The sequence below is a fragment of the Gossypium arboreum genome, chromosome 9, assembly GCF_025698485.1.
Source record: "Gossypium arboreum isolate Shixiya-1 chromosome 9, ASM2569848v2, whole genome shotgun sequence".
In the NCBI taxonomy this organism is placed as follows: domain Eukaryota; kingdom Viridiplantae; phylum Streptophyta; class Magnoliopsida; order Malvales; family Malvaceae; genus Gossypium; species Gossypium arboreum.
The window spans coordinates 76,733,346-76,746,942 of NC_069078.1; the positions used below are offsets into that span (position 1 = coordinate 76,733,346).

General features: G+C 35.8%; 2 protein-coding genes across 6 annotated transcripts; both read left to right on the top strand.

Annotated features, from left to right (window-relative positions):
- The first annotated feature begins 793 nt into the window (after positions 1-793).
- LOC108454124 (E3 ubiquitin-protein ligase RHF2A-like) lies at positions 794-5,627 on the top strand. 4 transcript variants are annotated; one of them, XM_017752456.2, is made up of 9 exons: positions 794-1,082; positions 2,380-2,517; positions 2,649-2,695; positions 3,559-3,621; positions 3,713-3,821; positions 3,933-4,291; positions 4,407-4,514; positions 4,632-4,983; positions 5,339-5,627. In XM_017752456.2, the coding sequence occupies exons 2-8, from the start codon at positions 2,389-2,391 to the stop codon at positions 4,930-4,932; spliced, it is 1,116 nt and encodes a 371-aa protein (XP_017607945.1). In that variant the 5' UTR covers positions 794-1,082; positions 2,380-2,388; the 3' UTR covers positions 4,933-4,983; positions 5,339-5,627. The 4 variants fall into 4 exon arrangements, with proteins under 4 accessions (XP_017607945.1, XP_017607946.1, XP_052875364.1 ...); XM_017752457.2 differs by having other exon boundaries at positions 4,410-4,514; XM_053019404.1 differs by lacking the exon at positions 794-1,082 and adding an exon at positions 1,085-1,184.
- Positions 5,628-7,885: 2,258 nt separating this feature from the next.
- Positions 7,886-11,368, top strand: LOC108456973 (fasciclin-like arabinogalactan protein 15). Of its 2 annotated transcripts, none has more exons than XM_053018936.1 (2): positions 7,886-9,780; positions 10,960-11,368. In XM_053018936.1, exons 1-2 carry the CDS (start codon positions 8,475-8,477, stop codon positions 11,034-11,036), a joined length of 1,383 nt encoding a protein of 460 aa, XP_052874896.1. In that variant the 5' UTR covers positions 7,886-8,474; the 3' UTR covers positions 11,037-11,368. The 2 variants fall into 2 exon arrangements, with proteins under 2 accessions (XP_052874896.1, XP_017611235.1); XM_017755746.2 differs by having other exon boundaries at positions 10,963-11,368.
- Positions 11,369-13,597: the final 2,229 nt, after the last annotated feature.

Consider the following 13,597-nt stretch of genomic DNA (forward strand, 5'->3'; position numbering starts at 1 on the left):
CTGCATTTTAGTTTGTTGAATAATACAAAAACAAAATTCCAAATTCACCAACACATGTTTTGAAAATTCTTCATGTGTAAATTTTAGTTTTAAGAAGACAAATTCTAAAGTTTTGGAATATCGGTTTAGAAATTTGAATTTTATTTATTAGATAAATAATAAGAATGAAATGTAAAATTATTTGGCAAAAAAATAATATACTATCACTGTATCATATATTAACCTTAAATAAATTAATTAAAAAATATAAATATATAGATTTTTCAAATCTAAAACTATTTAAAGAATTTACATCAAACAAATTTAAGGAATAAGAAATTATCATAAATATTAATTTTAAATAATCTATTATTTAATTTATATTATTTTAAAATTTAAATCCAAAATTTGAAATCCTAATTTTCAAGCATTACATAAAGAAATTTAAGTTTGTAATATTTGCTCTTTTACGTGTTTAAAAATTGAATACATTAATAATCAGCGATAAAAATTTTGTAGTTGACTTGAAAATATGGATCGAAAAATGGGAGAATAATCGGGAGATTTAGACCAGTTCTTGAAGCAAAAGATTGTGCAAAAATTATTAAAATCAATTACTTGGATCATTGTTTTAGAAAATAGTTAGAAAACATTACTTAAATTTTAAAATGATAAAAATACTTTAATCAATTGTAATATTTATAAGATAATTATGAATATGGGTTAAGTGGATTCTATATTTAATATGTATGATTATGTTAAATCTGTTTGGAAAGAGAGAATAAATTTCATAAAAAAACAGAAGTTAAAACAAACCCAACCATAATGATTTATAAAGTAAAGGCGGTCGTATCTTTTCCTTTCCTATTCTTTCTCTCTCTCTCTCTCTTTTTATTTTCTTCCTATTTTATGATTGGGTTATCATTTCCCCCCTAAATTATGTAGGGTTTCCGGTTATTCCTTAATGGACCTTTAGCATTCCCTTGGGGTTAAATAAATAGGAAGAGAAGGGGAATTTACAAAAGCTCTAATTTTTGTCTTTTGGTGGCATTTCCTTGATTCCTTTCATTTCTCAAGAATTCTCCAAAATCATATTTTTGGAGGTAAACCCGTGTTTTTCGTTCTTGTTGTTTATGCATTTATATCCTTTCTTTAATTTTAGGACCCATTTCTCATCTGGGTTTCATTGGTTTATGTGTAAAAAGGTTTAATTTTTGTTTAATTCAATGGATTGTGTATCTGTTATACCTGTTCATGGAATATTGGTTTAATTATTTTGCTCATATTTGTTGGAATTTATATCCGTTATAGTGAGTTTTACGTTTAACCAAATTGTATATATTTCACATGTATGTTTTTTCATTCAAGGCAATTATTCAGGGCCCGATTTTGAATGGTTGGAGTGGAATAATTGTGTAAGATTATCCTATGGTTGAAGTTTCTGAAACATATTTTTAAAACTTATTGCTTCATTCGGATAAAATTTGTGAAAAGACCAAACATAAATGTTTGCTAATTTTCACAAAATTGGATATCGTTTCTGTTATTTGTTGATCTTGTCTGGTAAGGACAAAGAAGGTTGAATTAATCGGCAAGGAAAAGAACTGTTCACTAATTTTTGGGAAAAATAGTGTTTGGATGTCGAGATAGTTTGTATTGTGGTTTAGTTGAGTTGAGATTTATGATTTAGATGATAGGTTTTGTTAGCGCATCGTGCTGATCATATGAAGGTATTATCCTCTTTGGATGTAACTACATTGAAGAGCAACAACCCTCAAGCTTTTGACTCCGGCTCTAAAGAGAGCCTAGGGGCACCTCTTGAAGCCGTTGAGAGAGGAATCCATGGCCATCGAAGAGCGAAAGAGCATGGTGCTTTGAACTCAAGACCTCTAGGAATATAGAGGTACTTTGGGCAACCATGTTACCACTTGGACTCCAAGTTAGAACTACCATGTACTCTGCTGTTCAATGACCATGGATTTTGCTCTTCAGCAGCTCAAGAGGCGCCCCTAGCAGAAGTCAAAAACCCTGTGGGTGCATCACTCTTCAGCAGTCGCTGTGTAGCACGAAACTCAAAGAGGATAATACCTTTGTGTTATGAGCATGGTGCTTATTGCTCTAACAGGTATAAGAACTTTCTTGTCTCCCTCGAGAATAAAACCTTTTTGTAAGGACATCTTTTTTTTGTATCGATATTTAGTCTATTTTAATAATATTAGCTTTGCAGCTTATGAACTTTTGGAAGTTAGATGTGGTCAGGTTTTCGATATGATTAGTTGCAGTCATGAAGCTAAAGAAATAAAAGAAGGTTTTATGTTTGGTTTTATGTTTTAGCAGGATATAATTGAGTTTTATTATGCTTTCTATAAATTAAAATTTCTGGGGTTTTTAATCCTGAAGGTTCTGAGAATGGAGACGCAGAAGCTAGAGAGTCATATGCAATCAGCTGCAGCTTTTGTGCAAGGGGGAATCCAGGATGCCAATGACGATTCTTGTAGCATATGCCTTGAGGAGTTTTCTGCTAGTGATCCTTCTACGGTAATACCTAAATCAACAGATTCATTTTATTAACCCCTTACTTGCTAATGGGATTTTATGCGCTATTTTCCTTTATCTTAAATTTGTGTGCAAATGCCTCATTTTGAATTTTTTGCTACCTTTGCTTGCAGGTGACTAATTGTAAGCATGAGTTTCACCTCCAATGTATTCTTGAATGGTATGTATCTTGTAAATCTCAAAATACTTATCGTTTTCACTCTATTTGAATTCATTGTTCATGAATTATATATATGACGTCACCTTGTTGCTGGGAAAAGAGGAAAATAGTGGCCTCTAGAGAAACCTAAGGACAAATGAATGCTTTCTGCTACATTAAAGGTCTAATTTTTATGTCACAACTCACAGTATATCTGGACAGATAAACTTGACATATAAAGTTATACGGTATGACTATGATCAGTTGACCGTTTAATGAATCTGGTTTAGATGTGACCATATGATGTATATCATTCTTTGTTCCATTTTTTATATTTATTTTGAGTTTGATTGCCTATCCCTTGTTAACTATAGTGTCAGTTAAATTTTGCTCCCCTCTCAGTTTTTTCTTTGCAACAACTGTAACCTGAGTTTTGATTGATGAAGATGACTTAGTTTCTTGTTTGATCTATACTGAGTTTTTTTTTCCCTTCAACTTCTAGCAGTTAGTATTAGACGTTGCTTTAAATTCTTTGACAGTTTTTAAGATTTTAGGATATCTCTTGTACAACCACGAATGGAATGTCAAATTAATACCCATGTTTCCAACAAATCAAGCACCAATAATAGCTGATACCCTTTTTTAGAAAGAGAAAAAATATAGATACAAAATTTGAACTTTAGGATTTATAGTTCATAATTAATTCACCATTTTGTTTGTTATCATTTACCACATTGTGTGAACATGTTGCTGATTTAATCTGGTCTGGAGACAATGTCTCACCATGCAAGTTAAGTTTTTTTGGATTTCGGAAGTATACACTCTGGAGAAGGAAGAGTTCTTCGAAAAAAAGCTTAAATTTAACACAATTTTTTAATTTGTAGGTGCCAGAGAAGCTCACAATGTCCAATGTGCTGGCAAGCCATTAGCTTGAAGGACCCTGCAAGGTTTAACATTTATTAGAACACGTCTTTAGTCTTGAAAGTTTTTTCATTGTAGCATCTATGGAGTAAGCTAATAACTTGCAAATTGTGACAGTCAAGAATTGCTTCAAGCAGTAGAAACGGAAAGGAGCATTAGGGTTACTGCACCAAGAAATGCTGCCATATTTCACCATCCCGCCCTTGGTGGTTTTGAATTGCAACATGTATGCTGCCTTTAAGTGTTCATATCAATAATTTATTATTATTTGGTGATAAACTTGTTGTGACATCCATCCATTAAACTGAACGTACACAATCTTTGCTTTGTAATGCAGTTGCCGGTTGGTGTAAATGACCCTGAACTTGAAGAGCGTATAATTCAGCACTTGGCTGCTGCTGCTGCAATGGGAAGGACCCACCATGCTGGTAGGAGGGAGGGCCAGAGAAGATCTGCTCATAGTCACCAGCACTTCTTGGTGTTTTCTCATCCTAGCACACAGCACCCTGGTTCTGGATCATCAGCTCAGACACAGACAGCAGGAGAATCTGAAGCACCTGCAATCACCGTAGCCACGCCATCCGGTCCACTATCATCTAGAGATGAGGCTTCTCCATTTCCTTCTAGTCAGAATACATCAGCTTCTGGATCTACTGTCAGTCCTCTGGATAGACGAGGATTTTCCTTTAATAATCGGTATTTATGACTTGTCCTTTCATGCATTTTAATATAACATGTATTATCTTTTGTTTGCAGCACTTGTAGTCATTTTCTAATGGTGCGTGTATTGATTATTTGTCTTTGTTTGTAGAAGCACTTCTAGTAATTCCTCATTGCCAAATCAAGAGGAAGCAGGACCATCAGAGTTGCAGTCATTTTCGGAGTCTATAAAATCCAGACTTAATGCAGTGTCCTTGAGGTATGGTGGAAGAATCCAAAATTCCTCTTATAGCAACTCTTTAGAGGTATGAAACTAGAGAATGCATGATTTTCCTCATACGTTGCTAATTTATTCTTAAAACATCTTGAAATGAAGATACAGGGAGTCAATTTCAAAGAGTACAAGAGGCTGGAAGGAGAGGTTGTTCTCACGTAGTTCTTCTATGTCTGATATCGGGAATGAAGTTCGTCGAGAAGTGAGTGCAGGAATAGCTAGTGTATCTCGTATGATGGAGCGTCTTGAAATCAATGGAAATAGCAGAGAACACCAAGCTGCTTCTCTGTCACAACATTTATCTGAACCTTCTGTTACAGAGCAAGACAATCAGCGTAATACAGGGCCGCGTGGCATTATCCCTTCACGACCTCCACATGCCACTAGTTCTCTTTCTAGATAAGAAAAATTATTTCTGCAAATTGAATCTATCCTCAGCTTTTCATCTCTGTAGGTGAGTTATCAGGTCGCTTTGCATCTTTTTGCGCATTATGTTATTATTATTATTATTCAGGCATTGCAACCCACTGATAAAATATATTAAACTTGCTTCCACCATCCCTATTACCATCCAGCAGCCACCTTTTTTAGTCCTGTAATGTTTCTACCGCTTGAATCATGTGATTTCAGAGCCATAGGTGACACTGGAAGAATTTTTTGTTCAGGCCAATTTTGACCTACATGAGTAGAGTAGCATAATTTTCTTGCACACTGCAATCTTTTTATTAGCTGGAACCGATGCATCTTCATGATTGTTGATTCGCTTCAATCCTTGTCGAACACTGAATGATTTTTGTTTGGGGTTCCAGGTTCTTGCTTCTCCAGAGATGACAGTCTGAGGAAATGATGGTCTGCATTTTTTTTTCCTCGTGGACAAAGATTCCTGGAGGTTATTAAATGGAAGAGGGCATTTCCATCTCGATATATATAGAGAGAGAAAGTGAGAGACTTTATATGGTTTTATGATGTATCTGTATCTGTATAGCCTGCTTTAGTGCAATATATGTATTTATGTCTCGTAACTGATGGCTAATTTGAGTGCGAAACAATGAAACTTGATGGATTATGAAACAACATCCTTCAAATAATTTGCTAAAAGGTCTCTCTCTTTCTCTCTTTGTTGTCAATACGTTTATTAGTTAAACCTTCTAAGACATTCCATGGCTTGTAGATTCTGGGTTTGGATTTTGGAGGGAGGTTTCAAATTTTCACAAATTTGTGACGTTAAATTTCCCACCCAACTCAGAATTTGCGCTCGAACATGTCTTTAACCTTTATGTATAAATCTGGGGGTTTGAGCTGGAAATTGAATGGCATATAAAAAAGAGAGAAAGAAAGGTCCAGGTGGTTGATTAGAAAATAAAAGAAGAGGAATATAGAAGTGGGGGTGTGGGTGTATTTCATTGCGGAATCCAATGAATATGGGACCTTTAAACCTTTATATGATTGTCACTAGCCTTTCTAGTTATGTCAAATATCAAACAACATTCCACTTCTTCAATTATTGCAATTGTTTTTCACATCAATTTACTCAACATAATTGAATATTGAAATATTAAAAAAGGGATTGTAAAAAAAATGAAGAATAAATTCTGTACTGCAGTAAAACATTTAGAAATGAAATATGTTTTGAATTACATTTTCACACGTGGGTTTGAGAAAATATATTCTATTTTAGCCCACCAACTTAAAAAGATGCTCAAATCTCATCTTTTAAATGTGGATTTTCTTTTTAAAAATAATTAGTTATTATCATCATCATAATGCACCGTCATTCATGAATGAGCAATAAAATAAACTAGGAAAATAGTGTATCGAAATTTAATTGGTTTTGGTATTATTTGAGAATGAAGGGTTTGATATGAAATTAGGCTTCAATTGTTAGGGTGTCTTTGTTCTGAGTGTTTAAAAAATAAAAATAAAAATTGAGAATCATTTTAAAATCAAGAAAATATATATTTTAATAAAATGAAAGAATCATCTCAACTTAAATCTACGCGGCTGACTTGAAAACAAACAATCTATTATAAAATTAGTCTATCAACTTATCATGAATGATTATGTAATTGCTATTTTTTAAATAATAATAATTATATTCTTGTTTCCTTAAATAAATTTTAACCAAACATGAGTATTTATTTTTTGGAATATTAATAATGTTTATTTGATGTGAATGGGCTCTATTGTTGTAATTTTTAGGATGGAAATTTCATAGTTAGGTTAAACATATTTATAAAGAATGTTAAAATTTATACATGAATGGGTAGGTAGTTTTAAGAGAGAGAGTGGAAGAAGGTGCAGGAACTGGGAGTGACTTGGAGGGGAAACTGAAAGTGACACACAATCTAACGGTGGGAGAGGTTGACGCCACCGGCAAGACTTTGATATATCATTTAGGTAAAATTCTGCTATTACCCCTTCTACTTTACACAAGTTATGGATTTAGTCCTCATTTTTAATCTTTCAACTTTCGGTCCTCTAACTATTAAATTTGTTAACTTTTGCTATTTCAAAAATAGGATGCAGTAATGTTATGCCAGCTTGTTGTTTCTGCATATTAGTCATTAAAAATACAATTAACTGATTAATGATTGTCTATCATTTGTTCCAAAACTAAAATTTCAAAATTTGGAAAAGTATTGAGAATTAGAATGATTCAATTGGATAATATGAATTCAATATATACTTATACGCATAGTACTAGGCTAATAATTGAGTTTAACAAAAAAGGTTCAACCACAGTACTAAAATATCAAAATCGCAAAAAGAAAAGAGACTAAATTTCAATAATTAGAAAAATATGATGACTAAAATGGATCAAATTAAAGCATAGAGACTGAATCCACAGATTTTTCAAAGTACAGGGACTATTTCCAGAATCAAACCTATGCTATATAAAATAATAGCAAGACTCTTACTTTTCTTTGCGTTAAAACAAAGGGGCACCAATTTTGTATTTCCCCTTTTTCAATTTTTTCTTCATTTTGGGACACCGACAGCTTGCTATTGCCTTAGCTTGAAGCCAGCCAGCTTTTGTGTCGGGAGCCTTCTCCTTCACATGCCCCTTGTTTTTTGCCCACCGCATTTATTAATTGCTTCATTAACAAATTGGACAAGCTCTAATTAATTGCTGTATCTATTAATTATCAACTCTAAATATTGGATGTTGATTAAAAAAAATATATACATTTTGATGGATGAGGTATGTATAATTTGGACTTTTTCGAAAGCTTAATAAACTAGCTAAGTAGGTTATCCTCAAACCCAGAACTGAGTACCAAAAACGATGGGAGTTGTGTTCAACTCCTTTCTTTTTACATGTGAAAATTATTGTCTAGGAGAAGAAAAAGAACTTAAAAACCTTGGATGCTCTTATTTGATAATAATCCTTAACCACAGCCACAAAAAATAGTAGAAATGCAAACAAAAGGTTCCAAGAAAAGATAAACCCCACCACCAACCTAGCTCCCTCTCAACACTTTTTTATAGTCAAAACAAGTAAATAGTATTAAGTAAGAAGGCACGGCTGAATGAACTAAGAAGCCAAGCCGAGCGAAACAGAGTCCTGACAAAGTGACAGAAGAGGTCGCCTTCTTCCCCCGTGTGGTCCCCTCTTCCAGGCTGTCTTTAGCTCAACCCTTAAAGAAAATTGTCTCTCCCTCTCTTTCTCTCTCATTCACAAGCTTATTCTCTCACTTCCCCTGCGCCAGCAAACCCCCAAAAAGCCAGCCCACATCCCTTCTCTTCTTCCTCTCCATTGCTGCATTATTGATATTACCTCCTCTTCTGTTTCATTATTTTCTAAGCCAAAGCAAAGCAAAGCAAAGCAATAGTCAGTCCTTCACCAGCCTCCCCACTTCACTCCTCCTCCTCCTTCACCACCCTATCTTCAAATATCTCTATCTTATTTGAGTTTGTTTGTTTTTCAGTTCCCTTTTGAGCACCATGGGTTCTTCCATCTATGGTGTCTCTTCCTCCCACATCTCCCTTTTCCTTTTCTTCTCCTTTCTTTCGCTCTCCACGGCTGCATTGCCTCAAAACCCATCTGGGAAATCCTCACCTTCTGGTCAGATCAACTCCAACTCCGTCCTTGTTGCTCTTCTTGACTCGCATTATACTGAGTTAGCTGAACTCGTCGAGAAAGCTTTACTTCTCCAGACGCTTGAAGAAGCGGTTGGCAAGCACAATATTACCATTTTTGCCCCTCGCAATGAAGCCTTGGAGCGTCAACTCGACCCCGAGTTCAAGCGCTTCTTGCTTGAACCTGGGAACCTCAAGTCCCTCCAAAGCCTTCTTATGTTTCACATTATCCCCAAAAGGGTTGGATCCCATCAATGGCCTGATCCGAAAACCAGTCCTGCCAAGCACAACACCCTTTGTAACGATCATATACGCTTAACTTCCCAATCCACCGGCAAAAAGACAGTTGACTCAGCCGAGTTGGTCCGACCTGACGACGTGATCCGACCCGATGGAGTCATCCACGGGATCCAGCAACTTCTCATTCCCCGCTCTGTCATAGAAGACTTCAATAGGAGGCGTAATCTACGGTCAATCACGGCCGTATTACCTGAGGGTGCGCCGGAAGTGGATCCTCGCACGCACAGGTTGAAGAATCCAGCGCCGGTTCCAGTTGGAGCTCCACCGGTACTCCCAATCTACGACGCTATGGCTCCAGGTCCTTCTCTGGCCCCGGCCCCGGCTCCTGGTCCCGGCGGACCTCGCCATCACTTCGATGGTGAAAGCCAAGTCAAGGATTTCATCCAAACTCTATTACATTACGGCGGGTACAACGAAATGGCTGATATTCTAGTAAACTTGACATCTTTAGCAACGGAAATGGGGAGACTTGTTTCAGAAGGATATGTTATAACAGTCTTGGCTCCCAACGACGAAGCCATGGCGAAGCTTACTACGGATCAGTTAAGCGAGCCAGGGGCGCCGGAGCAGATTATTTATTATCATATCATCCCCGAGTACCAGACGGAGGAGAGTATGTACAATGCGGTTCGGAGGTTCGGGAAAGTGAAATATGACACACTGCGGTTGCCGCATAAGGTAGTGGCTCAGGAGGCTGATGGTTCCGTGAAATTTGGGCATGGTGAGGGTTCAGCTTATTTGTTTGACCCGGATATTTATACGGATGGGAGGATATCGGTTCAGGGAATCGATGGGGTTTTGTTCCCGGAAGAAGAGACCCAAACTGTTAAGAAACCGGCTGCTGTTAAGGTTGCCTCCAAGCCCAGGAGAGGTATGTTCTTTTTCTTGTACTTTTGATGTTAACCCCATAACTCTTGTTTGGTTAATTGTTAATTAATTATTTTTAGGATATAAATTCATAAATGTGATAACGCTGACACATACCCTCTTCAACATATATACGACAGTCTCTTAGCTTGGAAAAATTAGTTAAATGGGGTTTATATTTTATAAGAGGATGAAAAGAATGGAAATTTGGAACTTGATAGTGGGAATTCAATTAGTGGTGTGGAATTGGTTCTGGGAGTGATTACTAAGTTAGAATAATTTGGGATAGTGTGCTTTTTCCGATGGTTGATGTTGTAGGTGGTGGGGACATATAGGCATCATGGATTACGCGTTTATAAATCGTGGCCTCCTTTTGATGATGATTGGGGGGGGGGGAGGTTAACCTTTAAGCATATGCGACTGTATGGAAAGGAAAGCTGGGAGCTATCTTTGCTTATCATTGCAGCAATAAGCCAGTACCGCTGTGCCATATTAAAGGAATAATTAGATTAATTTTGTCAAAAGTGGTGGAGGATGACACAAGGTCGATATGGTGTACCGGCATCCTTCTCTGGCAGGAAATGCTCTTAGTTGTAGTGGTAAAGTGTACAAAGTTTTGACAGGAACTACTTGGTTTCACTTTCGAATAAGGGATTGGATTTGGGCAAGTGGGAACTTGTAAATGGTGTAGAAGAAGCTTCTGAGTGCTTTAAGCTCCAATATACTAGTTATTTGGTACACGTATAGAAGTGGTTAGTAGGAGGAGGATCTTGAACTAATCATTTCTTGTGCTCATTGCCTTGGCCACCGACGAGTCCATGTGAAGTAAAACACCTAAACATAAAAGCTAAAAGTCCAGGGATGCCCAGCTGTTAGCCACATTTGTCTACCCCACCACCACTTCATTGCCAACAATACCTGAAAATAATTAATTCCCATGCCGTTAGTATCATATATATATTTTACTTATCGTTAAAGCTTTTGCAGCTAGCTGGCAAGATTTGTTGTCTGATTGCTTTCTCTATACTATTTTGTTATTTGACCTTAATTTTGTATAGGAGTTTGGTGGTTGCTAAGGAATACCACTCAATTATTCAATTTATGCCACTTAATTGCCTGATTTAATGTGATGTAGATGCTTAATTACGAGTTAGACATTAACTGTGTTTGGTAATTGATAAAGCAGGTAAGTTGTTGGAAGTGGGATGTTGGATGCTTGGCAGTCTTGGAGGGGGCTCAGGATTCCGATGGTGTCAATGAATATAAAAAGAAATTGGTAGTGTGGAGGTGAACAATACTTTTTCCGGGTAAAAACATGCATTCTCATCTCATCTGCAGTTGTAGGGTTAAGATTTTGTGTCATAATACAGTGGAAGGGAAGGGCCTGGCCTGGTGAATGCTCGTTTCATATCCTCAAAAAAAGCAGACGAGAAAAAAAAAAAGTCCCCAGAAGCAAAAGCGAAAAGTTTGGTGTTATTTTGTCATAAATACTGTAATTACATACCATTTTTTTAATTTTTTTTTTGTGTATGAATCATTGCCTCTTATTATATAATGCATAATGATAATAAATATGAACAACCTTGGAAAAACCTAGAACTTTTTTTTATCATCACATCAAAGGTTCTTTTTATTCTTTGTTGGCCTGTGTTGTGGATTTTGTGCTAGCTTTACCTACTATTCTCATTGGTTGCTTTTTCCTTGCAATCAAATAATAATCATCATCAATTATGAAGACTTTTTGACAATTGGGAAAATACTGGACAGTTTTCTAACTTATCTATTGGGTTAATAGGCATTTTCAGCAAGCGTTACCTGCACGGTGGGGAAAATTTTTAAGTGAATTTTGGGCTATGAATCTGGCTTTAGTCTTACCTTTGACAAATTTGGTATAATAACAAAAGAAAAAAAAATAAAGGCAAAAATAAAATGGAACATGCAGTTAGTGATGCAAAAAAGAAGAAGAAAGGGAACATGGGATGTTGGTAGAGCGATGAGAGTCAATGCCGCTTTGCCCAAAATGTGGCTGGAGACAGGCTGTAGACATCGGCTTGGCTCATTGGGTTTGGCTGTCTGTGGTGTGGATATTGAATCATAACCCCCCCCCCCCCAGCTCACATCACACGCCTTGGAAATTTGCTGACACTTTAGACAAATGGGTCGAATCTAAATCACTGTGTCGTTGGCTCCAGGCTCCAGCATGAATTAGCTGATTTTTCCTAATAAATAGAAAAAACATTTGCAAGAAAAAAAATAGGATATGTCAAATCTCATATATCAACAATATTCATACACTCATGGACGGGATTTGTGACCTTGTGCCTGCGTCCTCTGTTAAGAGTTTCGAAGCTTACATTATATGTCAATTATTGGCTCTTTAATCACATGTTTGTGGAGATTGAATTTTCAAATCTGCATCTTTTCTATCAATTGTAAGTATCATTGTGGTTTGGGAGTTGATTTAAATCCATCCACCATACATTTTCTTTTCTTTCTAAAAGACAATTACTTTGTATTGAATTTTAATACAATTAGTATAGCATTTGACACATCTGAATTCTCATATAAAAGAATCGTAGCTTAGAATATAAATTTAGGATGTGTCAAATGTCACTTGGAGTCTTGTTTTGTAAATTTGGCTTTTAAGGTGGCGGCAGCCAATGCCTTGTCCACAAGAGACCCTTTGGGACAAAAGAAAAAAAAGGGTTTGCACCTAACAATTCATACCACAACACTAATAATCAAAACATAATAAGTGGGGGTTTCAACCTTTAATCAAAGCTAGGAAAAAGAAGAAAAGATTATTGGGAGGGTCCACCTTCCCCTTAGTTGAGCTTCTTAAGGAATTGCAGGGGGGTTTATTTTATACAAAATGGTCAAAATTCATGTGCTTTATATCATGAGAAATGGTAGGTAATAAATTGCCAAAAAGTTAGGATCACGACAACGTGAACTCGTTGAATTCTAACCCCTCTTCCATTATTAATGAAGTGAATTTGATATTAGATATTAGGCACCAAAGCCCTTTTTTTCTTCTTCAAAACAGCTTGAATTGCCATCAAAGTTACACTAATTTATCCGTCTTAACTCCTAAACATTAATAATTATTTTGTAAATAAAATACAACATAAATAATAATAATAATAACAATAATAATAATAATAATAATATTCAATAAGAAAATGTATTTTATTAAATGATACAAATTTTAATATAAATTCAAGGGTTACATGTCCATATCTCATCATACAATAGTATTTCATTAAAAAAGTTCAAAAAGTAAATTTTAACATAATTTTCGATATTTACCTTCTTAGTAACCCTCCGAAAAAGAATGTCATCATCAAGTTACAAATGTTATTCACAACAACAGCATGAAACTTGAATCATAATTATGGTTTTGGTAGAAGCATTTTGTTGCTGGTTCAAGGATGGGGTAATGCTTGAACTGTCGCCATCTGAAGGGTTGTTTTTGCAGCAATGGTGGTCTTGTGCTTTCCAAGCTTGGCGATATAGCACGCCTTGTAGGCATCTATGACAATTACAATAGATGTTAGATGATTGTAGTATAGATGTACATTATCCCCAGTGCATGTGAAGGTAATAGTTTGTATGTTAAAGAAGCAAGTGATGGGGTTAGCTAACAACCTAATCTAGCTAACAATACATCGTCTCAGTTCAGGCCACAAAAATTTAACCCGTAATTACAAGACTACATTGTGAGTTAATGCAGAGTACTTTTTATGAAGTTGTTCAAGGATATAGTATGAAATAAAAGTTTGTAGATGTAGCAAAGATACCTAATGATGACAGAGGATCAA

What these genes read in the sequence shown, in the direction of transcription:
- LOC108456973 (XM_053018936.1), top strand. Translation starts at nt 8,475, where the DNA reads ATGGGTTCTTCCATCTATGGTGTCTCTTCCTCCCACATCTCCCTTTTC. An exon ending in TGCCTCCAAGCCCAGGAGAG is followed by an intron (nt 9,781 to 10,959) that starts GTATGTTCTTTT and finishes TAATTGATAAAG; the next exon opens with CAGGTAAGTTGTTGGAAGTG.
- LOC108454124 (XM_053019404.1), top strand. Translation starts at nt 1,113, where the DNA reads ATGCATTTATATCCTTTCTTTAATTTTAGGACCCATTTCTCATCTGGG. An exon ending in GGATTTTCCTTTAATAATCG is followed by an intron (nt 4,292 to 4,406) that starts GTATTTATGACT and finishes CTTTGTTTGTAG; the next exon opens with AAGCACTTCTAGTAATTCCT. An exon ending in CTTAATGCAGTGTCCTTGAG is followed by an intron (nt 4,515 to 4,631) that starts GTATGGTGGAAG and finishes CTTGAAATGAAG; the next exon opens with ATACAGGGAGTCAATTTCAA.